This window comes from Podospora anserina, chromosome 1, assembly GCF_000226545.1.
Source record: "Podospora anserina S mat+ genomic DNA chromosome 1, supercontig 6".
NCBI lineage: Eukaryota > Fungi > Ascomycota > Sordariomycetes > Sordariales > Podosporaceae > Podospora > Podospora anserina.
Genome location: NW_001914851.1, coordinates 548,532 through 576,344, shown reverse-complemented (window position 1 = coordinate 576,344; position 27,813 = coordinate 548,532). Strand labels below are relative to the sequence as shown.

The window sequence follows — 27,813 nt, the reverse complement described above, 5'->3', positions numbered from 1 at the left end:
CATGATTTTGAACCCAGGGCGGGGTGAGACGCAATGTTAAGATGCGAAGCGGTCGTCGTGCGATTGGCCAATAAGCTGTCGCGTACTGAAAGACAGGGCAGGCACACACCGCGGATGGAATGATGAATCGCCAGCCAATGGACAAAGACGAAGTAAGAGACGAAAGATCGCAAGCTAAGCTGTCTCTCCCAGGCAGCTCAAAGAAAAACAATGGCGGAGCCAAAGCTTCACAGCTGGTTGCGGGAGGGAGGGAAGAGCTGGAAAAGTAAATTGAGAGACGCGTTTGAATCGGTGGAAACGCAAGGAAGTCGCGACTTCCCGTGACTATCTGCGGGGTGGTTAATAGTGGGGGAAGTGCTATGGTGGGGCTCAAACACAAGCTGTCGGGACAAGGTGAAGTGGAGGTGGTGATGTGATCGAGAACTCATCCTGTTTGGGTGAAATGCCCTCTGGGGAAGCTCCGATAGTGGTGTAGTCGGATTATTAGATGGTTAGTCGGTCAGCAGCTCTGTGCATATGTTCAAAAGGTGGCTGCAAGGCGTTTGCTTAGGCTATCGTGCCTTCAAGAAGCTTTGAAGCGTAAAACTTGGCATATGAGTTGACTGGTGTTTCATCGAAGTTGCGGTTTCGACGAGGATGGGAGATACGATTGCCGTACCTATAGTATGCCAAATCAGACCAGAGATGCCCAATCCTTGTCACGATGGGTAAAGAGTGTGTTAATCCAGTTCATCCAATTCAAAAACGCCCCTTCCAATGCAAACCGCCAAATCTCTATGCTACCTGTCTAATATCAGGGTGTGTTCGCGTGTGATCCAAGGGAGCCTGATGCATAATCTCATAAACCACGTTTCCATCATCATTCACCCCCTCTTCTCCCAAAACAAATCACCATCTATCAGGCCCGAACCTGCCTCCATCAGGCACCTCCAAATAGCTGCAAGCCTGCCAGTCACAGCCCTGCTTGTACACCTCTGTTCCCCACCAAGAGAAGCCCTTCATCCAGCCCGGATAGATGAAACCAAAGAACACCACCACTATCCCAAAGGCAAGGCCAGAATCCAGAGCGGCGCTCATCGTCATGGTATATTTCGCCCACCAGGCTCCGGCTCGGTTCTTGATGAGGTAATTGAACACGTAGCACACCACAGCCCAAACCGAGAAGTTCAAGCCCGTCGCCGGGGGAATCCATCCGAGTGATCCGAACAAGACCGGAAGATTGATCTTGCGAACGATGGAGTCCTTTCTCTTGCGTGCGTATAGCCACAGCGGAATAGGCAAAATCCCACCGACGGCAAATGCCCAAACCAATGGCCGATATGTGGCGTTAGGTCCGAAGAATTCCGACGGCCCTACCACGCCCCAGAGAATCGACCCGTTGAAGTGCACTCGTGCGATTGGGCAGGTGAACCCGTTGATTGCCTGCGGGGTGCAAATCCCAGGTACGTTGACAAACATCCAGTTGAGAACGCCGATTTGAGTCAACGAGGACACAATAGTGGCAACCATCTGGACAGCGAACAATATCCGGGGTGGGATTTTCATGTAGTGGCCAAGCTTGAGATCAGCAGCAAACTTGATGCCCTGGGCCGAGGAGATGTAACCGTAGGTTACAAAAACCATGTTGGCTACCGGACGGCCGGGAAAGAGTGCGCCGGCGACGAGCTGGCAGATCAGATAAATACTGCTGTGCTGGTTGGTGACAGCCATGATGATCCCAATGGGGATGAAGAGGACGCTGCAAATGCCCAGGGCAAGGAGGAGGCCGTACCAGGGAAGGTGGATAGGGTAGCTGCAATCGGTTAGATATGATGTGGCGTGAAGAGTATAGGGTAGAGCAACTTGCTATTCAACAATAAAGATACCTACGGCGGTCATCGACACAAACGTTATCAAGTACCAAAGCATGGGGGCATCTTTGTATCTCTTCATCAGGCGGTTGTGAACATCCTCTCGAGTCATGAGGTTGTCGATACTTAGAGACGACCTGGCTGGTTCCGTTGCTGGTACCCGACCACGGCCGGATCCCCTCCGGGGTCGGTCCTCGTGCACACCGGCCACAGGCTCGTAGGTGCCTTTGGTTTCCGCCGAAGCCTCCTCAACTGACCGCTTCCATTGTCTCCAGATATCCTTTCCATGCCAGCAGACCGTGTGTGTGATGAGGGCTGCAAGCCCGGCAAACTGAACGCCGTAGCTAAGCACATAGGTGATGGGCAGAAACACCCTACTATAATTTGAATAAGCCTCCCTGTCGAACAGAAAGTCTTTGGTAAGAACTCTGCCAACGTCGTAAACGCTACCGGTGTTGTCAAACACGGCTGCTGACAGAATCGGCATGTATGAAGAGTACAGCCAGTTGCTGTAGTACGCAATTGGTGCGATGATCCACATCACGATCACCAAGCCGCCGACCACATTCATGGCTGCCCAGAACGGGGTAAGCAGAGGTGACCCGATGTAGGCAATCTGAGCCCAATCAAATGTCATGGGAAACAGTCCCAGACCTGACACGACGCCAAACAGGTTGGCAACCACCACATTCTTGGGGGCAAACCACGTGATGACGTTGAAGTAGCTGAGGGCTGGCATCAGGAGCCCAGGAAGGAAATAAAAGACAAAGGCACCAAACCAGACGGCATAAAAGAACTTCCATCTGCTAATCCGCCAGCCATTGGCCTCCTTATTCTCCTCCTTATGGAGCGTCGTAAACATGGCTGCCGACATAAGCGTCCCGGGCCAAATCATGCCGCTTGGTCGGACCAAAAATCGCCGTGTGAGCCCGGCAAACGTGTAGCCCAAAATTTGGGTTGAAAGGGTGAGGAGGATTTGATAGGTGATGCTGGCCTCCTGCTTGTAGAACTGCGTTTGCTCAACGATGACGTCTGTTGCAAAAGCAAATCCAAACGATACGTTGCTGCTGACATAGACGCAGCTGTGCTCCTTTTCGTTCCAACGACCCTGAGAAAGCCAAAGCCGAATCTTGTCCAATACGCCTCTTCGCTCCCATGGAATGATGTGTGGTGACGGATACTCGGATGAATATATGGAGGCATTCTCGCTTCGAAAGCCATCGACGTACTCATCCGGTGGATCGTCAGACCGTTTTAAAAGATAGTCCCACAAGAGACCGAGGGGATGTACAAGTAGCAATGCGATGACGGGTGTGATGGCAACACTGGGGTATCTTAGGGAGAAAAACAAGTTGGTAGAAGATCCGAGAAAGGAAAAAAGTATGGACAAAGCCCACATACGTGGTGTGTTGATGGAAAGACTTGTGTTGTCGGTCGGCGCAACAGAGGCCCTGACTTGGGCATAGGGAGAGTTGTCTGGGGGGTCGTTCTCATCACCCTCGTCAATCTCCGACTCGAAAATATAGGATCTCGAATCGTCATCGTCCATCTCATCCGCCGTTGCCGTATGATTCTCCGTCAAATCGTTCAACAGCGACGTCTCGGTGGTTCCAAATCGGCCTTCCAGTCCTCCAACAGTAGTCGAGCTTCCCAGCGACTGGCGCGACGACTTTCTCATAGTCACCGACAGCGACCTAGCTTGGGAGCTGGTGCGCCGTCGCCGCGACCCAAAATCGCGTGTTGATCGTCTGCTACCATATCCAGAAGACTCTTGTCTTTGGTGCGCAGCGCTGCCCTCGACTTCAGGATCGGGTATAGACTCATTGGATCCTCTTGGTGTAATGGAGCCGTACGAGGGGCTCTGAAAGCCCGCCGTCGAGCGGAGCGGGGGCATGTCCTGCGTCATGGGTGCCGGTTGTTGGCTGAAGTCTTCAAGTTCGTGAAATTCGTTTTCGTCAAAATCGTCGTATCCAAAACCAGATGCTGAGACAGGCTCGCTGTAGGTGTCGCTGTCGCTGTCGCTGTCGCTCTCGTCAGCAGCGGTAGGCGTATTCGTCGTAAATCTGGATCTGCTGCCATGGGAATCTGCAGGGAGGAGAGTGACCTGGCTTTGATCTGATTCCCTGGCGTGGTTGCGGATGGAGGGGCTGTGGATGGAAAACTGAGAGGCCGGCGACGGCGTGGGGCCTTTGCCTTCTCTCTCAGCAGCGGAACCCGGCACTAGAGGTTGGAGTGGGATGGATTGTAAATCTTGCGCGTCTGGTTTGTCTGCTGGTGCTGGGGCCAATGGACCTTGCCTGCCACCTGACGACGACATATGCCTGTCTTTGCCCTGCCTCTCTGGGATAGAGATGCAGGTGATTCGAGGGCATTTACCAGTCTGGCAGGCGTAACCCACGCGACTGCGGGGCGATGGGGGTTCCCGGGTCTCAATGACGGGTGTGAGAAAACACGAGAGGCACGTTAACAATGGGTTGGAGGGTACGGGAGTCCGGGACAGATCAGATCCAAACGGCTGGATAAGTGTCCTGCAGGTCCGCCCCGCCTCCGATCTGATATCTCAAGATGGATGTGTGCTACACAGAGCCAGTTAGAGCCACCGAGTGCGCACTTCCAGCCGAGTCTCTATTGAGCGAGATGGCTGTGGTAGTTTGGGGTTTGGGGATTGCATCCGAGTTTTGTAGAGAAAAACCGGCCAGGAATCCATCACTTGCCGCAACCTCCAGATGTGCCCCGCTCAGGCCATCTCCAGTGGATCTGATATGGCGGCTCTATCCGCTGCCTCCTCGGAATTGTACTGGGCATCCGGAAGGCTGAAAAACACAAACACTCATGGCCGACTAGTTCATGAAGTATATGAGGGTTGAATAACGGCGAGAACTTTAGTTAGGAGACAGGCTTGGTTGGTGGAGAGAACGCAGCTACGAAAGGCTTGTTTTAATGCTTCCGGCCAAGAAGCATGGGCGGCTGCACTCTGACGACATATCAGACGCTTGGGGTTGAAGACTCCCGATCCCGAATCAGGCCAAGCCTTGAATTGCCAACACGCAGCCGTCCTTCCCGAACGGAGCTCCTAGCGCCTCTTTATCAGCCTCAATCTCAACGTTCTCCAGCATCACTGGGAACCAGCTGGGGGTTTTGGAGAAAGCTGGGAAGGAAATCGCATATCCGCATTCAGCAATCTTGACATCGAAACACACCAAGAGACTTCAAGCATTAACTTCAATGCCCGAAGGCGCAGTAACAGATGAATTTGCGATGGCGTCCCTCAACGCCGCCAAGCAACAACTTCGGACGGCTATGAAGCACAAGCTCCAGGCCATGACTCCCGAGTCTGTTCTCTCACAGAGTAGGATGCCGACCCGTAACTGAAGCCACACACGCGGTATTGTAAAACTGATTGCTGTTCAGGCTTGGTCGTGTTCAACAAGCTCAAAACCTTTCCGCCTTTTGTCAAGGCCAAACGAGTCAGTGTCTTTCTGTCCATGCCAGGCGGCGAAATTCAGACAGACGCCATCGTCAGACACGCTTTAGCCTCCGGAAAGGAAGTTTTCGTGCCCTACCTTCATAAAAACCCAGCCACATCTCCAGCTCTTCCCGTGCGGGTCATGGATATGGTGCGTCTTAAAGACTTGGCAGATTATGAAGGCCTGACGCCAGACAGATGGGGCATCCCAAGCATCAACCCAGCCACCGTACACGAGAGACAGAGAGTCTTTGGTGGCCCGGACGCCCAGCACTCGCAAAGCACTCTGCTCGACCTCATTCTCATGCCGGGGGTTGCATTTGACATCGATCCTAACAACGGCGCCATCAGGCGGCTTGGGCATGGCAAAGGGTTTTATGACTACTTCTTGAGCCGACACAGCGCAAAGTCGGCTGAGCTAGGGCAACAAGAGTCTCCTGTATTGCTATATGGCTTAGCCCTGTCTGAACAGTTCCTGTCTCCGTCCGAGGGGGCAGTACCTGTTGGTCCTTTTGATCAACCTCTGGACGGGCTCATTCTCGGGAATGGCGAGATCAAAAGCCCTCCAGCTGCAAAATAAAAACAGTCTGATAGTCCCGCGCCAATCGGTTGCCGTGCGCCTGCCTGTCCCGCTTTCCCTCTGGTATCCCAAATCGTGTAACGTCTTTTTCTCTTGCCAACCCCGACATATGTAGACAATCGAAACAAAATTATACCCATCTCCCGGCCATTCCCGCCCTCTATGAAACTCAACCCTTCACCCTGAATAGCTCTGGATGAGGGACACATTGTCGCCCTTGAGGAGAATTTGCTGGAGTCTAGTCAGCACAAGAATCGCCCGCTGCAGGAGGAACATCTCAACGTACCCCCAAATTTCTTCTCGTTTCTGTGTCGTTCGTCTTGGAGATTTGTTTGACCTCCACGGCATCGTCGATCTAAGGGGTACAGTGTCAGGTCACGATTGGATATGTTGTATTGGTATGCGCCAGACTTACAACCAGGTTCATGAATTCGTCGAAGCCCTGCAACGAAAAAGAGAGGGTTAGCGCATGGATGCGATAGACAGAGGATAAGAAGGAGCCACATACACGGATAATGCCAATGATGCGGATCGAGAGCTGCTCGTAGAGCCAGATTTGGACTGGTGTTCTCTGCTGCAGGAGTTTGAAAAGAAAGTTGATTGGTGGGAGCAGAACCCGGCGACCACCACCTCCTCCTCTTCCAGTCATTGTGTAGTGTGAACGGGTTGTTGGCGTGGAGCTGCTGTGTGGATGGATGCGATTGCGGTGGGAGGTGCGGTTGCGGTAAGCTGGTGTTTTTAAGACTTGTCGCGCTCAAGCGTGTCGTGAAATTCGCCCAAAGAAATCCATCTGGCGGAGCTGCCAGGCCTAAGGCCAAGACCCGGAGGACCACTAACAGACGGTCCGTGCCCACTCCCCCTCCTTTTCTCTTCCACAGGCAAGCCGCGGCGTCCCACTGCAATTGGCTTCGTTCATGGTGGGGGCGGTTTGTCGGGCAGCCTGACGTTTCTCTTTTGCTTGCATGAGGGACCGACGTCGCCAAAGAAAGTCTAAAACAAAGGACCCATCCCACCTTCCGAACAACACCAAGCTTTTGCCCGTGAACCAAACCTTGCGATCATCTTCCACCCCCCCGCGAACCCCGCCTAATCAAGCGGCGCCTCCTTCCTCTCCGCGCGAAGAACCGAGCTTTTCACCAGCAACCGCCAGACGCACCACGCCAGGAAAGCTATCTACTGCCGCTATAATTTGGAGGGAGGGGCCATCTTCGCATACGTCTTTTGCGGCTTCAACAACAGCTGCCTCATCCAACCCCACCAACTGGACAGTGAACCATCCACCCTCCTCCTCCACCACCCTCAAGCGACCGTCGCAACGCTCTCGTCATGGCTTCGAATGGCGTGGAGGACGCTTTTGCCGTCGGCAGTGTGCTGCAGGCCATGCTGACCATGCGGAGCGGGGATAATGACAAGAAGAAGCAGGCCGCCGATTATCTGGCCAAGTTCCAGAAGTCTGTGAGTGATAGGCTCATATCAAGGGGCATGCCGAATCAGTGCACCATGCTAACCTGGCCCTAACATCATAGAAAGCCGCCTGGACAACAACAATCTCGATACTTCAGAGCTCGACCGAGGCCGAAGCACAGCTCTTCGCGGCAACAACCCTGAAGGGCAAGGTACGAATACATGCACACTAGACGACCCCTGGCAAGAAACATCAGGCTGTGGTGAACCGAAGCTGACTGGACTCCAAGATCACATATGACCTCGCAACTCAGGTGTCCGAGGGCGACCTCCCAGCCCTGCGCAGCCAGATCCTGTTGCTGCTCAAGAAATATGCGCCCGGCCCTAAGCCGGTGCGGGTTCAGCTTTGTGTCTGCCTCGCAATCTTGGCAATCCAGATGCAGACATGGAAGGATGTTTTGCCCACCGTTGTATCAACTCTTGGGAACGACGTCACAAGCCACGCCTGCATCCTGGATTTCCTCCGTGTCCTTCCAGAAGAAGTCACGGAAGGACGAAAAATCACCCTCTCTGTATGTGGACCGATATCTTGCGACACGCCTCTGCCTCTATCTTTACCTCGCGACATTCCGTTTTTGGTGGATCGGCCTGGGATCAGTATCTAATTGGGTCATGACAGGAAGAAGAACTCTCCCAGAGGACATCGGAACTGCTGGGGGACAATGCTGAGCAGGTGGTGCAACTGCTTATCAACTATGCACAGTCTTCTCGTAAGTTTCCCCATCTGGTTTGGCCCCTGGATGACTCTTGTGGTTCCTCGCTGACGACTTGGGCAGCAGCTGCGGCTACCAACCCTCAGCTTTTCGACTGCATCAGTTCATGGTTGCGTGAGGTGCCCGTGGGTGTTGTGGTCAGCTCTCCTCTCATGAGTGCGGTTTTACATGGAGTGGCCAACGACAACTCGCTTTTGGCTGCTGCTGACTGCCTTACTGTGATTTGCCGAGAGACGAAGGAGGTGGATGACAACCGCGATACGATTGCCCTCCTCCTTCCGAGGCTTCTTGAGCTCAGGCCACGCATTCAGGCTCTCGTCGACGAGGACGATACCGAGGGATTCAAGGCGATCACCCGCGTCTTCGCCGAGGCTGGTGAGTCTTGGGCCTTGCTGGTTGCTCGCGACCCTCAACACTTCCGCCCTATTGTGGACTGTCTTCTTGAATGTTGCGCCAGAGACAAGGAGAAGGACGTGCTCCACTATACCTTCAACTTTTGGTACGAGCTCAAGCAGTACCTGACTCTGGACCATTACATGGAGGCTCGTGTGCAGCTCGTGGACGTCTTTGCCCAGCTGGTCGACATCCTGTTGAAACAGCTCGAGTATCCAGCATCGGACGACCCCAACAATGTTGACCTCTTCGACGGCGATCGTGAGCAAGAGGAGAAATTCAGAGAGTTCCGCCATCATATGGGAGATACGCTGAAAGATTCCTGCGAGGTGATGGGGGTCTCGGCATGCCTTACCAAGGTCTACGACGCCATCAAATTGTGGCAGGAGAAGTTTGGAGGCCTTGCCACTCCCACTTCTGTTCCCCACTGGCAATCGTTGGAGGCACCCCTTTTTGCCATGCGTGCTATGGGACGCATGGTGGATAATGGTGACAGTTCTGTCCTTCCCCAAATCTTCCCGCTTTTGGTGCAGATCCCCGTGAGCAACGAGAAGCTTCGATTCGCGGCCATCATGGTTTTTGGCCGCTATACCGAATGGACTGCGGCCCATCCGGAGTTTCTCGAGTCTCAATTCCAGTATATCGTCTCTTCCTTTCAAGCTGACTCGCAGGAGATTCTGCGCGCTGCGGCTCAGTCTTTCAAGTACTTTTGCACTGATTGTAAGACCCTGCTCAGCCCGCAGGTGATCCAGCTGCAGGCTTTTTACGACGGCATCCTTGACAAGCTTCCTATGCCTAGCAAGGAGGAGGTTACTGAGGGCGTCGCTGTCGTCCTTGGTGTTCAAAAGCCAGAGGAAATTTACCGCTTGCTCAAGCTGTACTGCGACCCCTTGATCAACCGGCTGATGGTCAAGGCCAACCAAGCAACGGACGAGAAATCCAAGGTTGATCTTGCTGGTACGTTCTCCTTGCGCGACACCTGTCTGGATTAGCACTAACATGGTTGTCAGATCACATCAACCTCCTTACTAACTTTGCACAATACGTGGTGCCATATATTCCCAGTGATCAGGAGAATCCTGCGGTCAAGTACTGGCAAGAGGTGTTCCCGATTCTGTCAACCATCCTGGATAACTTCATCACGTTCATCCCAATTTGCGAGCGTGTGTGCCGGTGCTGGCGGAACATGGTGATTTCTTACAGAACCGCCATCACCCCTCTTCTCGGACCATTGGCCAACAAGTTGGCTGAAGGGTTTGCCGCATCGAAGCAGGGGTGCTTCCTCTGGGCCACCAGTGCAGTCTTGAGGGAGTTTTCAGAGGACAGAGAACACGTTGAAGATGGCATTACTAACGACATCTATGTCTTCTTCGAGGCGCAGGCGACAAATGTTCTCCGCACTATGAGCGATATTAAGCCTATCGATCTCCCAGATGTCATTGAGGACTTTTACCGCCTGCTCATCGATGCCCTTCTTTATTATCCCACCAAACTTATTCCCTCTCCGCTCTTCACCCCTATCTTTCAGGCTGCTATCTCGGCTTTGTCCCTGGAGAAGCAGGAGCCCGTTTCGGCAGCCCTTCACTACATCCGCGATCTCCTCACATACGGTGGGCCAAACCCAGCCACTTCCAGTGATGCCCTTGGAACAGCCGGCGCCCAGCTTCGCCAGATTGTCAAACAACTCCTGCTCGAGCAGGGCGGAGCGCTGATCAAACAGACCATGGCGGGCATGATGTTCACCTTCCCCAGCGACTGTTTCGCCGATGGTAGCGGCGTCTTGCTGCACATGTTCCAGCTCCTTCCTCAGGAGACAGCTGCGTGGGTTGAGAGCACCATCCGAATGCTTCCCGCGGGAACCGTCACGCCCGTGGAAGCCAACCGCCTTCTCAGCAAGATTAAGGAGAAACTCAGCGGATCAGATTCCGACCGGAGACAGATCCGTATTCTGATGCAGGACTTTACCAACACATACCGCCGCCGGTATGTGGCGCCTCGGGATGGTCTAGGACAGTTGGAGGCGACCCAGTTCCACTTCTCTGGGTAGATACGCTGCGGGTATGGGTGGACTTATAGGATTGGTGTCAGGGGGGATTCTCGCGGTGGACAAGGGGGAAACATTTTGCGGATTGGGATGTGTCTGTGCATATATTTTCGAATTCGTCTCTTGGGCGCAGGAGTGGAGGATTTATGACGGGTGGTATATCAGGTAGCTGGTGGAGGGATATTGAAATGCATGCGATGTTTTTGAGGGGGGGCGAAAAGATAACGAAAAGGAAAAGAGGAGGGCATCAAAGGAGTGAGAAGAGATCGAAAGACAGCGGTGGGAAAGACAGTTGCATTACGACACCTAGATGGGATGAGGGCCACGACGACGGAAAGCGAAGATAATTGAATTGTGTTGTGGAGGATTTATATGTAGATAGTATCAACATCCCTATTTTTCGTCTTTTTTTGCTACCCTTTTGCTGTATCACCTTTTAGCCTGAAGTTTTCCCGCACTTTTTCTGTCTTTTGATTTTGTCATGTTTTCATACAACCTACAATTCTTATCGTTTCTCTTCAAGTATTTATAAGACTAGGAGAATGGTGGTATTCGTTGCTGCATAGGTCGATTGGCCTTTGGGAGAGGTTGGGAAAAGCAGGATGGGATAGGGCAACAGTTGCTTTAGGGACATGGGTTTATTCAAGAGGAGGAAAGCGAGTTAGGGTTGGTGAGCAGGAAGGGATGAAGAGGACAGGAAGGGAGAGAAGAAAACAAAACAGAAATGAAAAGAGCCTACAACGGGAGTGACTTGCGCTGCTGCATGGCAACCAACATCCACCCCCTGCCAAGAATTCAGGGGAATGGAGGGTCTAGGCACAAACGATGCTGAAGTTTTTGTCGATTAGACAACATAAAATTTCAGAACGGTTCAAGAAGAATGCTATTCCTCCAAGTGATCTCGTCGTCTTTATGTTCAGTAATCAACGTTTACATCAGCGCTAGGCAAGAAATCATTGCAAGTTCATATATTGGCTATATCCGCTCCAGGGAAAATGATATCACAAACATGCTGCCTCAACCACCATCCCAAAAAGCTCCATCATCTTTTAGACACATTTACCGCCCCCTCTCCTCTATCGCCGGCAGTACCAGCTCCAGCAGTCGAAGGACCACTTTGCGCCTCCCTCCTCGCCTTGGCCCCAGCTTTCAATTTCTCCCACCTATCCCTGTATTTCTCTACTGTCTGCTCTAGCCTGTCATAATCTTTCTCCCTGGCCACCATCCTCTTTGTCAGCTCAGCCAGCTGCTCCTCCAACTCCGCGTTCCTCTTCTTCAGAGCCGCTTCCTCTCCTGAACCTCCACCTGGGGGCAAATGTCCGTACCCACCACCGCTCGAAGCACTCATTGGCGATCCGGGTCTTTGCAACCGTAAGCTTTGTGCCAACGCCAGGTGGGAACTCTGGCTGTTGAGTTCGAACGCGTGTAGACGTTTGCTCACTCTATCCAGGGCGTCCTTGAGCGAAGCGTTCTCGAGTTGGAGCTCCTCGACAACATTTTTAAGATGGTCTTTTTCGTTTGTTGCCCGAGATTTGCCCGAGTGTGATGATAGTAGAGACGGTGGTCTGCGAGAGCCAAGTTGAGGAGGTATCTGGATCTCTTGTGCGTCAACAAAGTCGTCTTCGTCGTCATCCTCTAGGCTGTTGGGATCGCGGTGTATGGAGGCTGCAAGACGACGACGTTCTTTCGTTTCATGATGAAGGATGCTAGCGTAAGATACGGTATGCCCGCTCGTAGGGACAAAATAAAAAGAGTCGGCAGCACTCGGATCTCGAGGGAGGGATCGGAGGGCCGCGCGGGAGTATATCTTTTTGAGATCAGGTTCGGTAGTAGCAGTGGTCGTCGTTGGGGGATGCGCGGTCCATTGGCGCTTTCGTGGAGGGGTGGGTTCTGGGGGGCGGACGGGGCTGGTCTGATCAGAGGTGACTGATGACTCCTCCGAGATTAATGGCAGCCCGGCGAAGGCGAGGGGCGCGGAGAGACGATTGATCAAAGTGCCAAATGTGCTATAAAACCTGGAGAAGCCCTCCTCGCTAGGGGTCGAACTGCCGGTAGTCTGTTCGACCTTGTTGGGCTCATGAGATGCATCTTCTGCAATGACAGGGGGAACCCAGCCTGGCTTGCGTGAGTGGTCCAGAGAATCCGGGGTTCTGGAGCCTCTCATGGAGCCCTCCCTGCGGGGATGCACTTCCAAACTTCCAGGAGCCTGGTCGTTGGAAACGCTGGGTGTCAGAGGCTGGCTGGGATACTTTGATCGAATTCCTCGAGCGGATGCCAAGTTGTTTGCTATGGAGGATGACAGATTTCGCCCAGGGTACCGTTGATGAGACAGCGTGGGGATGGGCTTTGTCGCATGGGCAGATCCAGGAGCAGCAGCTGAAGCCTTGGAAGATGTTGCAGTTTTGACATCGTCGTGATCTGTAGAATCTTTCTCGTCTGCCTCGGCAGTATCGCTGTCGATACTATTCTGGCTGGGGAGTCCTAGGGGTAACTTCAGCAACTCGGACAGCCGCTTATGGTGTTGCTCCAACAAGCTCAGCATGCGCAAAGCCTCGATGCTCGTCGTCCCCTTAGCCGCGTTAGCGAACTCGCCAGCAGCCTGCGCATGTTCCGTAACGGCAACAGTGGTGTCGGATGTTTGTGTAGCGATGGATGCAGCGCGGGCATGGTCGTGTGCCTTGGGTAATCAGTGTCAATAGCTAACTGTCTGTTTGCCTATTCATGAGATCGAGAACAAGCATACCTTTGTGAGCGCGGCGGACTCCATCATGGGGGAGGCGCGCGGCGCATATCAGAAAAAGAGCAAGTGTGGGAAGTGGGTGACACTGCGACGGATGGAGATATTCACGATGACGGATTGGCGGGGTGGATGATCTGCTCAGTGGACATCAGGAGCCGGCCGGCGAAAGGCGTCCACAGGCACGTAGGGCTGGAGGATTGGCGCGGATGCTTATCTTATCGCAGCGACCCGGTGCAATACGACAGCAGCGTGCAGCACAAGTTGTCGCATTGGGATGGAACCAACCCCAGGACAGCCTTCGTAACAGCTTCCACAAAGAGGGGGCGTTACTCCCTCGTCGATTAATTATTAATCTCGGATTTGAAACATCATAAGCTTCCGAGTAAAGACACTTTTCATCCAGTGCAAATTGCAGCATTTTCAACAAGGCCAACCCTCAGCCGCCTTCTCGTCGTTCAAAGCGTTGGATTGATCCAAGTTGCTGCTTCTTGGCATCTCGGCTTATGACAATGTCATCATAGGCAAACGGGAGAGCTACCATTATCCGCCCCTTCGTATCTAAACAGCAAGTTCTCGCAACTCTATTCCCCGCCTCTCTACACCACAGTACGCATAGCACTAGCAACGCGCAGCAAGTCCACCTCCTCCAAAACCATAGACCGCGATCCAGCTTGCGTGAGGTGCTGCACTGGCAGATAAAAATGGACGGCACCTCAAACGGACTGGGAAAGCTATTGCCAAAGGCCATTGCGGCAAAACGGCGGCGAAACAAGGCCTCGTCCATTTACAGCAGCACCAGCAACGATGATGTCGCGCCACACAGAGGACCAGACAATTCCAATGCCCCTGTCGGCGAAACCAGCTCTCTGCGCCGCACCGACAGCCAGCTCAGCGAGGACAATACCGATTTGATTTCGTTCGAGTCTGACACAGCATCGTGAGTGTCTCTCTCTGTCCTTGATTTCGCCCCTTTTACCCCTTCAACAGGGCCTCGTCATGCAATTTGTCCAGCCTTGTCGAGACCTCTTGGCGGCTCTTCAGTGAGGATCCCGCCTATAATTTTACGGAAAGCTACTTCGTATTAGCACCTGCTAGGGAAGCGGGCCCGGGCACCTATTGGCGTATGCGGAGCTCCGGTCCACATCCAGCTCACCACCTACCTGACCTCTTGGCTCTCGTCGTCAACCAACCTGTGCCTCCCACAGGCGGCGTTTCTGCTGCTCGTCGTTGGCCGTCGTCATCAGCCTCTCCCAACTCACGTTGATAATTACCGGTTCTTCCGGATACACGCTCCTCTCGCATTGTTTTGTTTTCATTTGTGTTATTCACCTATAACCTCAACTGACACCCGTGACATTCGCTCGCTAGGCCAGACACCCGTCCCACCGCCATCTCAGTCCACCTGTCCCAGATCGGGCACCTAACTACATCCTCGCCCCTCGTGCAGGAGAAATACAAGCCAGAGTCGCAAACCTCAGACGTCCTGTCTTCTGAAATCTCCGGATTATCGACCCGATCTTCGACTTTGCCGCAAGACTCCTCGGACAGTCTGGAGTCTACCCCTTCGCTGAGAAAGTCCCGAACCCATAACCTCCTGCATCCCGATTCCGATCCACCGAAAAGGTCTACATCTGGAAACCGACTCAGAGACGTATTCCGCTCGAAAAGGGGTTCGGAAAAGAGTTCCAGTGACGAGAAGACTGTGCCCGAGTCTTCGCCAGCGGTCAACCCAGAGTCTGAAGCCAAAGTCTCGACCGGCCGAAACCGTGCCCTTTCACGCGGTCCGACGTTGGAACCTCTGAAAGCCCCGCCGCGAACACCACAGACTCCGCCACATGGAGAGCCGACTCCGCCAGTGATCGTGAATACCCCTCCCACACCAACCGATCCTCAGCTGCCCGTCATCGTGGCGACTAGCAGCAGCCCTCGTCGTCCGGCGAATGCGTCTCCCGTGGGGAATATGATAACGCAACGAAGAAGAGCGGGGTCAAATGCAGGCCCAAGCAAGCTGTCAACGATAACATCCGCCCCTCTCACGCCAACGCCGGAAGCTGGGCCAGTTTCACCAAACCCAGCTGCCACGTTCTTTTCGTCCATGTTCTCAGCAGTCCAAAATACTGCCAACTCGCTCAGTAGCACCATATCAACGGCGAATCTAGCTCCCGGGACGAAGTCTAGGGCCGGTACACCGTCTCAGGAAACCGACAGCACACAACAGCAACAACAGCAGCAGGACGGCGTCGAGGTTGAATCCTCATCCATTCCTGATCTGTCTTCAGAATCCCAGGAGCCAGCCGTTAAAACGCTAGGCATGGGCGATCTCAGTCTTAGCCAGCTCGGTATTTCCGAGACACCGAGCAATGCTCCTAGTCCTGTGGCCTCAAAATTTGCGGATCCTGATCCACGAAATCGATCAGATTCAGCCCCGGACCCCCATCCCGCTGTGACGGAAATTGTGGACGAGTCGCATCTTTCGCGGCCGAGATCGGTGTATTCTGCCAACGGAGATCGCACGCCACCAGCAGGGAGTGTATATGAGGGTAGATCAGGGGTTCACCGGAGCGGAAGCATTCGCAGTGCTCTTGGTCACCGCAGGAAGCGAGGCAGCAGCATAGCTACACACAACACATCTGGGAGCGCCATAGGCGCTGCTATTTCAGCTGCCAACTCTTCGGTGGCTAACCCGAATGCTGCGGGAAGCACCCCGAAACTTACTGGATTTGCTGTCGCTACTAAGAAGCGCAACCGTGACTTTCATAACCTTTTCAAAAGCGTGCCCGATGACGATTACCTGATTGAGGACTACAGCTGTGCTCTGCAGCGTGAAATCCTCGCTCATGGCCGGTTATACATCTCAGAGGGACACCTCTGCTTTAGCAGCAATATCTTGGGCTGGGTGACGACGCTGGTGATGAGCTTTGACGAGATTGTCTCAGTTGAAAAGCGGAGTACGGCGCTGGTGTTCAAGAACGGCCTGGAGATTTCTACTCTACATGCCAAGCATATCTTTGCCTCTTTTGCGAGCCGCGACACGACATACGATCTCATCATCAAAATCTGGAAGCTTGGTCATCCTCACCTCCAGAGCTCTCTCAATGGCGTCCGTCTGGAGGAGCCGGGCGGCGACCGTACCGAAAAGGTTGATGTGGAAAACGTCTCTGTGGCAGGGAGCCAGAGCATATCCGGATCCGATGACGAGAGTGCCGATGGGGATGACGATGATGACGATGTGTATGATGAGGATGAGGAAGAGGAGGATAGCCAAGAAGCAAGCTTGCCTGCGGACGCAACCTCAGAGGGCCCTGATAAGACAGCCACTCGCAAGGTATCTGGTCCAGTGCCCTCGGAGAAGGCCGACGACAATGCTCCCACAAGTGGTGGTGATTTCCCAGGTCCTACCAGTCACGCCCCGACAGAGTGCGGGGATGAAGGGACACATTATGAGAAGATTCTGGGCGACGAAACTATCCCGGCGCCGTTGGGCAAAGTCTATAACTTGCTCTTTGGACCTGGCTCGGCCGCATGGATGGGCAAATTCCTGACCGTGGACCAAAAATGTCTGGATCTCCAGATGGAGGACAAGCGAGGTCTCACTGGGGAGGTCAAGTCGCGGACGTTCACCTACATCAAACCTCTTAACGCCTCGATAGGACCCAAGCAGACGAAATGTATTGTTACGGAGCAGCTGGAATCCATCGACCTCGACAAGTCTGTCAACGTGCTTTGCAGTACGCAGAATCCCGATGTACCAAGTGGCAACATATTTGTGGTGAAGACAAAGTATTGTCTTACGTGGGGTGAGAACAATGGCACTCGTGTTCAGATCAACTGCACTATCGAGTGGTCTGGCAAGAGCTGGCTGAAGGGTATGTTGTTTCTCAGATGCAAGTCGTCAATGTTGATTTGCTAACATCATCGGCGTAGGTCCCATTGAGAAGGGCGCAAACGAAGGACAGACGCAGTACTGCAAAGATCTTTTTGCCAGTCTGCGAGCAGCCATTTCTTCTCGACCACGGTCTAGCACTCTCGGTATTGCCGCAGGGGCACGTGGCAAGAAGCGTGGACGCAAGGCGAAGTCCGCGCTGGCCTCTAACCAAGCCAGCGACGTTGAGAGTGTTGCCAAGGTGTCAGTAAAGGAGAGCTGGGGTCTGCTTGAGCCTGTGCGGCCTTTCCTTGGGCCCGTGTTTGATATCATCAGGCCTATTCTTACCGGAAATGTGGTGTACGGGTTGCTTGTCGGTCTGCTGGTGGCTAGCTGGTTCGGGTTTGGTACTCGACAAGGACCAGTACCCTATGGCCGCGACATCGGGTTTGCAAACTACCCACAGCGAATTGCGGCTTACGAGGAAATGTGGAGCAGAGAGGAAAGTGAGCTGTGGGAATGGATTGAGGAGAGAGCTGGTCTGGACCGGCTGAACGGTGGTAGTATGCCAGCCCCGAGAAAGAGGACCGTGGATCCAAGGACGGTAGAGGAGAAGCTGCGGGAGGAGAGGATGGCTGAGAGAGAGCTCCGGGAGGCGATCAGAGTGACGGAGGAGCATTTGCAAGTTTTGAAGTCGGTTGTCAACAGGAAGGAGAGGGGCGAGAAGGCTACAAGTGATTGATCTGATTTTCGTGCAAGACAGGAAGGGGGGCATCTCTTCGTTGGAATGGGAGTGGGTTGGGGATTCTTCATTATTCAGGCTGACGCCGCAAGTCTTTTTCTTTGTATAGCATAAGCATAGCAATCATTATATTGGGCAGTTCTTTGGGTATGTTTATCGAAAAAGTTTTCAAGAAGGCGAGAAACAATGTGTGCCCTGTGATAGTGAGCAATTCCGACACCAAGCTTCAACAAGAGACAAGGTCCGCTGGCGTAATGGCAGCGCGTCTGACTACGATTCTTTCAAGATTCAAGTAATCAGGAGGTTCCAGGTTCGACCCCTGGGCGGATCGTTTAAATCTTGATAACTCATTGAGTTGATTTTTGCATTTCTTTTTGAAGATTTTCGTGGCAGTGGATCCCTTGAGCAACTTGGGGTGACCCCTGAACCCCTGTGCACCTCACAGCAAGAACCCATCGCTACGCTAGAAGCCAGAATTCTTATCGGCTTCCCTATGAAACAATAGTGTCAATTCAGGTAGTCTATATTACATCGATTGACTCATTGATATATGCGTATAACCCAGCTCATCACATCCCCTGAGATCCATACGTTAAAAGACAATCTTATTAAGGAGTCTCTTCATTGTCATCGAAGAGAGGGTCATGGTCGGGACCTCTTCATCATCTGGTACGCTTACACTGCCATCGTTCTTTCCGCGAAGCCTTCGATATGTGGACCGATAGACCGTGCCAACGGCCGGAATACAACATCCTGTTCCCTCCTTCCCGTCTCCGCAACATCACTTCCCTTCAAATCGTCCGAACACGTCCGTCCGCATCATGTCCACCAACACCAAAAACCATAAAATACCGGGTCAGATGGTGCTACAAACACAACCCCAAGTACCTACATGAACTCCAGCACACAGAGAAGTAACGGCAACCTTGATTGATTGACCGGCGTCGAGCCGCTGCGGCTCTCACTCACCAATGCAACAAGGAATGAAAAAGGGTCAGAGCCCTACAGGCTGACGACTCCCATGGTTCAAGCCACTCGGGGAAGCAATCCGATGTAGATCCTTGAGGGGCGGGAGCGGGAGCGCGATCTGAAACTCCTCTGCCTTTCTTTCTCCGGTTCCCGTGTGTGTGTTCTAGTCTTGCCGGTCTGGTCTGTGTGTCCGTTCCTACATATATTGTCACCGCGATGATGTAATGTGATCGATCTGAAAATATGTGAGATGGAAGCTCACCGAGACACGGGACGGTAAACTCTTGCGGAAGGTCGGTATGCAAGGAGCCAAGCGAGGACTACGTGATGGGCCGGAGCAGCTTGATAACACGTGCTGTTACGTAGGCAGGCAAAGCTCTGACATTCACTTCCTCTTCTGCAGCAAATGACGGGCTGGATAGGAACGAAATTCGAGACCGGGCAGATCAAGATGTCAAATCATGGTCAGTTCTTTTCATAACGAGAACAGCCGGGGCTTTCTCGGGCCGGAGTTAGCTGTCCGCGGATATCAGGTACCAACTTGTATCGAACGAGGCGGGCAGAACAAAGGCAGTTTACGTACCGACATCAGGACAACACCCTCCCCCAGTCAGATCATCATCAATCATTCACCGCTCATCAACAGCTTTGCTTCCCATCAATATCGAAGCATCAGTTTTCCCCGCCTGATGGTTTCGGCCGCTCGCTTGCCCGCATCAATCTCACTGCACATGCAAAAATAGAAAAAAAAAAGAAAGAAAAAAAAAACGCGGGGAACACACACGCCGTATCATGCCATTGCCCTTTTAACAATTTGACTTTGACGTGCTTGTCACAAGAAAATAAAATTGAGTAAAACAGGTCACTAAAACACCACGCTACTGCACAAGATCAACGCCGTCGCCGTTGTCAAAAACGGCTGCGGGCGGTTGGGTGTCGAAAGAGCAAGGTGAGAAAGCGGGTCTTCCCGCGGCGCCCCAAGTCAAGAAACCATTTTCTCAGATCATCCTCTCAACAAAGCGTAAGAAACCGCCACCTCCGCAATTCTTCTTGATTTATTGTCGATAGCATGGGGGAAATCCCGATGAGGTGGGCTGATATGATGCGATTCTGGCTTCTCCACGTGGGGTAAATGGTTCGATCGTTGGCACATCTCTGGGCACGTCACTTTTTGTATGTATTTGTACGTATGCATGGGAACAGAAAGACCTGCATCGGATCGGATCCGGACCTACACTTGACTATGTAGGTACAGATAGAGATGTACACTTTGTTGCTCACCTTGCAGGGTAGAAGAAATGGGAGGGTGGATGTAACCCTTCTTCTTTTTTTTCACACCCCCATCAACAGAGGATTAGGTAAAACCAACCTCCTCCGAGTTCCTGATGACAGGAAGAATGATGAAAAACAAGCAATTGTTTTGGAAAGACTGAGAAACCCTTAACGAAATAGTCGAGAGTAACAGTGAACACAAGAGTAATAGAGGCACATGCTAAACAAACCCCCTCACCCTAGTCCTCGCTCGCTCGCTCTCTTGCACCTTGCATATCAGGGAACCGCCCCATCTGCACCCCTACCAACTCAGTGGAAGGGTTCCATTATAAAACAACAAGAATTTGGTTCGAGACAGGTGTAGAGCCTACGCTTTCTCGGCTGTTTTTTTCATCCTCCTTATGTCTTGGATGTTGTACTCAGTCGACATCATAGGTAGGCTTTCACATTCCTCGCCAAACCTCAAAGGGTCATGGTAGAAAAAACAGATGACGCGATAAATCTAATCAAGTTTCTTCAACAACTCTTCTGAGCAGATTGTGCCTCACACACAGATCGCCAGCCACAAGCCCCATTCGGCACAACCCGCATTTCGACCCTTCTAGAGTTTCCAAGCATCGTAGCATCACCCCCCCGCCATCCCCCCCAATCTAATTAATCCTCCGACAGGTACACTACACTCCGCATCAACTCCGCTGCGCAGCCATGTAAAGGGGAAACGCTAGATTAATTAATTGGCTTTGCATTGTGGGATTTTGATTGTCCTTGCATGTGTATGCAGATAGATATATTGTGCGGGCAACTTGGATAGAACAGATAGATAGACATACATAGACAAAAACAAGAGATAGTCCGGCCGGCCGGCCGGGTAGAGGCGGTGTTAGAGTACCTGTAGGTAGGCATGTATCCCAACAATCTGTAAGTAATCTCTTCTTGCGCCCCAGTAATATGACGAGGATATGACAGCTTAGGCGAGAGAGGAGTAGAGAACGGAGGGAGATGCGCCTACCTGATATCAGTGACACCACCGCTAGCCTTGCTCTTGCTCTCGATATCACCTCTGAACACAACATTCGCGCAGGAAGAAGACATCTTTTGACAAATTTCAGTTCAGAAAACGAGGGCCTCCCTGAATTTTTACCTGTGCTTGTCATCGACAAAGCTCTGACACGGCTCAGTGGACGGTCGGCAAAGAGCATCAAAGTGGGCGTCCAGACAGCCGCTACCGCGAGATAAGGGGCCACGTTGCAACCAAGATCGCTTATGATAGCCGCCGCCGCTCGGCAACAACGTCTCTAACCTCTCGGGCATATATCCCTATTTCTCGCCTTCGGCAGAATTTGAGTGCTGATTGCATGGTGTGTGCACATTCTCCCCTGCATTTTACCTAACCGCCGCCAGGCGCAGGCACAAACCACCAGCAACGCTCAGAAAACAGAAAGTGTGGTGCTCTATCCGATCACCCCGATCCCGATCGGTGACAAGAGGAGCACGCACCCTAATGGTGGGAAGACGAAACCTGAGTTGGCCCGATATCTGTGGAGCCGACCCGTTGTTCCTTCGCCCCAGGTAGCGAGCGGGTCGCCGTAACGGTTGCGTGGGGATGGGTTTCAGTGAGCCCATGGTATCGAGAAGGCCCGACAGATGCAAGGTTTATGATACGCGGTCCTCGACATTTTCATGCTTGTCGACGTCCTTCCCGTCATCATCATCATTGTTTTCAGTCTCGTCGTCATCATCCTCGCTATCGTTGACAACCAGCGTTGATTCTGGGTCCTTGCCATCGTCTGATTCCCCTTGTACGCCCTCATCAAGCAGATCCGCATTGCTCTCCGACTCCCGAGTGAGCAGAATGTCCTCGCTGCCTTGCCATTGCGAGGGCATAGGTGGGAGGGCACCTGGCTCTAGGTCCCAACCGTAATCTTCATCATCATCACCCTCGTCCTCGCTGTCGGCGATCTCGAAGCCGGTATCCCCAAGCTTGCGTTTTTGGACACCTGATGGCGTCGACATCGTCCTCAAGGGGCTTGAAGCCTGGTCGTACTCCACCGGAACCAAACCGGCCTTGTCGTAGCAAAGTTAGCAAAGAAGACAACAACATCAGACCCAGACTACTGATCGATCAAAGAAACATACTGCCTCAATATGGAACCCGCAGAGTGCGGCTGCATCATCCGCATGCTTGTCAACTCCGTTCAGCTTCTGGATGAACGCAAAGCGCAGAGCAGTGGAAGTCTCGAAGTCATTTTGAAGCCGGTCTCTGAACAGTGCGATCCTCGAGACAATACCTTGTCTCCAGACGCTTGCATTGATGGCGGGAACCAAGGTTGCACCGCGTTCCGCCTGCATCTTTGTGGCGCACTGCGTGAGGATGACAATAGCCACATCCCGGGTTGCTGCCAGCTTTTGAAGGTTGCTCAAAATATAGTGAAGTGCCTGTATTCTGCGTTCTGCAGGTATTGGTGCTACATGAAAAGTCAGTCTCAAGCTTGTTGGATCTCCGCGCCGAAAAATGTACCTCGGGTATCTTTATGCTTCGTCTGAGGGGCCTGCCTCAGGTCTGTATTCTTGAGGACGTCATGGTTGACCAGCGCCGAAAGGGAATCAACAACAATCAATGATGTCCACTCTGGGATACAAGACGCCGTGGGCCGACATAGCAGGGCTATGAGATGAACCAAGGTCGGGCAGCTATAGTGAACAAACTTGTCTAATGGTTGGATCTGCCCATCCTCAGAGTTCAAATCCACGACCTGGTGCAACCGCTCAATGGACATCCGGTGAAAGCCATCTGCATCCGTATAAGTGCCTGACCACAAGAGACTGCCAAGGCCCGACTGGAATGGGTTGAAAGGGAGGAGAAGAGGCTAAACAGACCTACCCAGACGACTCCGCCGCCTTCGCGAAGGCAGTTAGCAGTGAGCTGGATTCTAAGATCGAGGTGTCAGTTACATTTACTGCACGCACGGATGAGGGGAGTGGGTGTAAGGAGGATGAGATACCCGAATGCTGTCTTTCCCACGCCCGGGGGCCCCCATATTTCCGTCACACTGCCCTTCTGGATGCCATTTGAGGCATCGAGAACTGGAAGGCCGGTGGAGATGTGGTGGTTCTGGGTCCCTTCAAAGTCTTCCAGGGCCTGTGCAGCCGACACGGTAGGAAGACGGTCTGGATCCGACAAGTGTTAATCTTTTTTTCTTGTCTTTTGGGTTGGAGGGTTGGGTTGCTTGGGTCTTACGGATTGAGGAAAGGTCAAGGCTTGAGCCATGGATTGTATCCATCATGGAGGAGTCGACATCACCATGTCAAGCAACGGCCGCTGTTCTCCCGTGCTTTGGGCGGAGATGGTTCCAGGCGATTTGAGGGCGGTCAACGGTTGAATCGGGTTTGCAGCCTGTTGGTACCAAAAATTTGGTAGCTCTGCCAGTTCACCATTGATCGTTGCAGGCAAGAGCGGGGAATCGGCCCGCCAGAGCGTACGCATTGCTCAGAGGAAGGGCCAAGGCACGTGCAGCCAGCGACTCCCTAAAGTTTAGGCGACGGCGGGAGCACAGTGGATGCTCTTCCCAGGCGCTGAGATGAGATGAAGACAAGCGACGTTTCGTCTCATTTCGCGATACAAGACCGTGAGAATAGCCGCAGTGCATAATGCACCGAACATCAAGCGCGGCGTGCTGGCGGAAGAGTCGTTTGTTGAGTAAAACTAAGAGAGAGACCATGAAGCATTTCCGCCACATCATGGGCATCAATGCCGATCACAAAAGGACAGGGTTCGCTGAATAGAGAGCACACAACACAGTCTTGATTGAGGCTTCCTCTTCATCTTAAACCCTCTACAAAACAAAGCCCCAGATGGGGTTTATGTGTGCAAAAATGCAAAAGAAGATGCGGTTTATGTGGATCGAACACATGACCTTCAGATTGACTTCCTGAAGTTGACTTCAGTCTGACGCTCTCCCAACTGAGCTAAACCCGCTCCATGGGAGGTTTCAATAATCTTTAGGTATATAACAGCAACTGGGTAGGATTTAGCCGCGTGTATCACATGTTTCGTAGCCTCCTGAGCCCTTGCATGATGTCATTGGCACATGTTCATGAAGCAATCTCCATCCCATAGCTCATCAAAACAATCTGACCGCAAGCCACCTAACCCTACGTGCCGGGTCTTTCTCGTAAGAGTAGAAGGCTCAAAAAAATTCCACCCCCTCTAGTCATAGTGATCGCCATGGACTGCACTTCACCATGTCACTGACATTACGCCAACACTCTGTAGCTCCTTATCAGGCCAATATCTGGCCATTCTGTGCTGGCGCTTGAGCTAATCCGACAAAAAACGAAAGGTTGACGGCGACGGCGACAACAGTGACGACGGGCCTCGTTCACATGCCAAAGCCTCCCGTCATTTCCCCGCCGTGCAGGAGGAGCTCCCAAGAAAAGAAACATCTACCAGTGGTTGTTGGGGTCTAACGTTCGGTCGGCAATCCGCGCCCCGGATTTTCGGCCCCTTGCCGAGGGCAGATGGAGGTTAGCCTGGTACAATAGGACCCAAAGGGCCCGGGGGGAGAACCTCTTTAGTGGGGGGACTGCTTTTGACGGTCTCGCCCGTTTTATCAAGCGGTAAGCCAAGAAGAACCAGCCGACGGCTTTTCTGGATGGAAATCTCCGACATGGGATGTTAGCATCCCATGCTTGAGCCGCGGAAGAAGGGACACCCACGTTTGACATCGCCTTGGGATAGCGGACCTTGCTATCCCTGGCAAACCACAAAAGGGAGTCCCCTCCCACACGTGCCACCGAGGAGAAGAGGCTCAACAAACGCCGAGAAAGTGACAGCCGTGCGTAACGCGGGGGGTACCTTCGGATATTAGATGGGATATAGCCCACTTCTCCCCGTGCCGAAGCGGTGTTCGGGTCTCATGAACCCCAGCCCCGCTGTCGTTGGTGAGGCTGATCAGGGTGCGTGGGAGGTCCGCTTTCCAAACTCGGACCATGGAACAACTCCCATCCGCCCCTCGTTTCCAATTCCAGCATAATCATCATCCGCCGTGACGGAGCTTAGCAGCAGACTGCGATGTCCATGCGGTGTCAAGGTGCAAAACTAAGAGCGAGGAAACTGTTTTCCCATGCTCCTACTACCCCGGTCTTGGCTGCGATAAGAGCGAAAATTATCAGGACATGGCAACGCCTGTCTCGGAGTTTCTCGGCTCCTTCGACGGGAGTATTTTGGTGGAAGTGCCCCGGGGGATTGGTTTGGCCGCAGAAAAAAGTTGCACCTGTCCCTCCACACCTCCGCCCGTTAGCGTCGTGGTGCAATGCTTGGACTGCCCTGGGGCCCCACAAGATCATGCTGTCACTCGTCCAAACCCGACGAGTTGCACCGGGTTTTGCTGCGTGGAAGCTAGGGAAAACGCTCGCGGAGCCGCCGGGTAAATTGACGACTCAGGGCGATCGATCTCCGTTGCATGAGTGCAGCCGCCGCCCATTCAGAACGTCGGGACCAGGCACGCAGCAGTCATCGTGGTTCCTGTTGTCCTTGAGGTAGAGCGACAAAAAGATGCGTCCTTTTCCGTCGGATTTCTCCAGCTTCTTGTCTCTAGCCCGTCAACCTTTTTTCTGGGGCGGATCCTCGGTGTTTCTGTGGATCACGGCATCATCCGAGATCTCGAGCCGGCGCTATTAATGACTCGCGACAAGGCCGTCGTTTTCTCTTTATCTCGCGCTTCGGGCTCTCAGGGTTCGGGTACTGTCCCGAAACATTAGGGCTCAGACTGCTGGAGAACATCGATGACTGTGCTGTAATCGTCGTTGCGACCGCCAGACGACAGGGGATATGGCTTCCTCCCACTGGCGACCGGAGTGTGACAGCTCGGAGATACTGTGCTGATGAAACCAGGTGCAAGCCTGCTCAGAGAAGCCTTCAGCCTGTCAACCAGTCCACCCCGAACGCTTTGCTTGGCTCCTGTCGTTGGTGAAAGCTGCGAACAACCCCAGATCCCCGGAAGATGTTGAGCCCGTCCCATAGAAACAGTCAGCTGCTGGGAAAGGTCGAGGATAGCCTGAGATTCGCAGTTGCGGCTCTTTTCTGACTCGCTGTGGGCGATGCTTGTCAACGTCAAACTGGTGCTTAGGGCTGAAAGGCTGCCTTCAAAGACCAACTGCCGCTTTCAACCGGTTTCGGCGGGGCGGGCTCTCCCATCAGATTCCCAGAAAAAGGAGACCACATGATACGAACATTCTTGTGTGATCCCAACAACAAGCTGAAAGCCAAAGAAGCCCTCGGGCAGAAAAATGGATTTTGCCAGCACAGCGGATCCGCAAGAGCACCTTGAGGGACAAACGCGCGACAGCCACAGGCCAGGGTAGCAATTGCCCCTTTAGGTTAGTGCCAAGGCTTCAGTGAGTCAATCAACTCCAGGTCTGATGTCAATTATCAGAACCCCATCGTCGATAACTGAGACACAGGTCAAGTGGTGAATATTCTGATTTTCTCAATTCTCTGCAGTGACCCGTGGTGACCAGTCACTGTCACCTCTGCTATCCCCCAGTCTAGTTGAGTGTTGAGGTGATGTGATCCGGTGCCTGAGGTGCAAGGTGATTAAAGCGTTGTGGTTGAAAGGGTGCGACCCAAACCCCCACGCCCGCTCTTCCAAAAAAAAAATGCGGGTTAAGCGACAACATCAGGACACACCCAAGGTCAACGCAGGAGCATCACGCCAGAACAGGAGCTTCTGGTCCACAGCTGCAAATCCTCTGGAGCAGCCCCGGAGAATGTGAAATGGCCAGTTCGAGTTTGATCCTAAAGAAGCAATTGACCTTTGAATGGGTGATCGGCTTCTTCGGTCTCCGAGCCGGTCGCACCTCAGAGTGGAAGGAATGTGGCGCCTTGGGCCCGATTGGGGCTTATCGCATCCCCAGGTCCCCAAGGTGTTCCGGTAGGTACCCCGGATTTTGTGAGTGACGTGAGAGGACCCCTGACTGAAGGGAAGGAGGCTCCCCAATACCTCTTTCAAGAGGGCGGCGTCGAGCATGGCTTCTCCAGTCGTTGCAAGTGCCGCAAATGAGCGGCGTTATTTTCGCAGTGCTTGCGCGGCGATACGAGGTTCTCCTTTTCGTTTGTTATTTGATCGAAGCTTTTTGTTGGCGAATAGTAATAATAATGGGTAGGGCCGAGGAGCAAGCGATCAAATTCGTCAGCCGAGGGTTGGACGAGGCCTCGTCCATGTCCCATCGAATCTCTCCCCACATTCTGCCCGAACCTCCACACTTTGTGTCGTCGATGCTTATCTCTGCTCGCGCCACCCCCAAGATTGCTGGATACACGTCTCACGTTGCTCCTGGGGAACTGGTGTGGGACTGAAAAGCAAGTAATGAGGTCAGTCGAGGCCTTTTCCGCAACCGTGATAATCATCCATCGCAACGAAGAAAACAAGGAAGTAGTGGAAACATGATGAGGCCTTTCAAGCACGCTATCATCATCGTGGTGAGGTTGCTGCTTTCGCCTGTCGTAACTCCTCCTAACTCCCTCGGCCGGGCGGCTCCCCCAAGCTTCTTTTCTTGGCCTTCGGCGCTCAAAACGTCGACTCAGCAGAGATGAATGCTGCAACATGATCAAACATTGTGGGTACGGCCGAGGATATGCTCAAAGCCAAGGTAAGAGTGAGTTACCCACGGTCTTGGGGGATTTTCATTATAGAGGCTGGGGACTGGTTACTCGCGGA

General features: G+C 53.0%; 7 protein-coding genes across 7 annotated transcripts, besides 2 other annotated features; 3 read left to right on the top strand and 4 right to left on the bottom strand.

Annotated features, from left to right (window-relative positions):
* Positions 1–888: 888 nt before the first annotated feature.
* Positions 889–4,167, bottom strand: PODANS_1_23000 (uncharacterized protein; the record flags this gene model as incomplete). Its single annotated transcript, XM_001906585.1, has 2 exons — positions 889–1,792; positions 1,847–4,167. The coding sequence occupies 2 exons, from the start codon at positions 4,165–4,167 to the stop codon at positions 889–891; spliced, it is 3,225 nt and encodes a 1,074-aa protein (XP_001906620.1).
* Positions 4,168–5,075: 908 nt separating this feature from the next.
* Positions 5,076–5,896, top strand: PODANS_1_22990 (uncharacterized protein; the record flags this gene model as incomplete). The annotated part of the gene is made up of 2 exons (XM_001906584.1): positions 5,076–5,199; positions 5,262–5,896. The coding sequence occupies 2 exons, from the start codon at positions 5,076–5,078 to the stop codon at positions 5,894–5,896; spliced, it is 759 nt and encodes a 252-aa protein (XP_001906619.1).
* A 177-nt stretch (positions 5,897–6,073) lies between these two features.
* On the bottom strand, positions 6,074–6,545 carry PODANS_1_22980 (uncharacterized protein; the record flags this gene model as incomplete). Its single annotated transcript, XM_001906583.1, has 4 exons — positions 6,074–6,127; positions 6,183–6,251; positions 6,312–6,338; positions 6,405–6,545. 4 exons carry the CDS (start codon positions 6,543–6,545, stop codon positions 6,074–6,076), a joined length of 291 nt encoding a protein of 96 aa, XP_001906618.1.
* Positions 6,546–7,590: 1,045 nt separating this feature from the next.
* PODANS_1_22970 (uncharacterized protein) lies at positions 7,591–10,513 on the top strand (the record flags this gene model as incomplete). Its single annotated transcript, XM_001906582.1, has 3 exons — positions 7,591–7,872; positions 7,980–9,423; positions 9,477–10,513. Coding segments are annotated over 3 exons (2,763 nt in total), but the record flags the coding sequence as incomplete, so codon positions are not given.
* Positions 10,514–11,552: 1,039 nt separating this feature from the next.
* Positions 11,553–13,280, bottom strand: PODANS_1_22960 (uncharacterized protein; the record flags this gene model as incomplete). Its single annotated transcript, XM_001906581.1, has 2 exons — positions 11,553–13,187; positions 13,254–13,280. The coding sequence occupies 2 exons, from the start codon at positions 13,278–13,280 to the stop codon at positions 11,553–11,555; spliced, it is 1,662 nt and encodes a 553-aa protein (XP_001906616.1).
* A 1,435-nt stretch (positions 13,281–14,715) lies between these two features.
* Positions 14,716–17,854, top strand: PODANS_1_22950 (uncharacterized protein; the record flags this gene model as incomplete). The annotated part of the gene is made up of 2 exons (XM_001906580.1): positions 14,716–17,116; positions 17,175–17,854. Coding segments are annotated over 2 exons (3,081 nt in total), but the record flags the coding sequence as incomplete, so codon positions are not given.
* A 240-nt stretch (positions 17,855–18,094) lies between these two features.
* Positions 18,095–18,185, top strand: a tRNA (tRNA-Arg).
* A 4,010-nt stretch (positions 18,186–22,195) lies between these two features.
* PODANS_1_22940 (uncharacterized protein) lies at positions 22,196–23,264 on the bottom strand (the record flags this gene model as incomplete). Its single annotated transcript, XM_001906579.1, has 4 exons — positions 22,196–22,545; positions 22,614–22,932; positions 22,977–23,025; positions 23,098–23,264. Coding segments are annotated over 4 exons (885 nt in total), but the record flags the coding sequence as incomplete, so codon positions are not given.
* Positions 23,265–23,981: 717 nt separating this feature from the next.
* Positions 23,982–24,071, bottom strand: a tRNA (tRNA-Phe).
* Between the last annotated feature and the right edge of the window lie 3,742 nt (positions 24,072–27,813).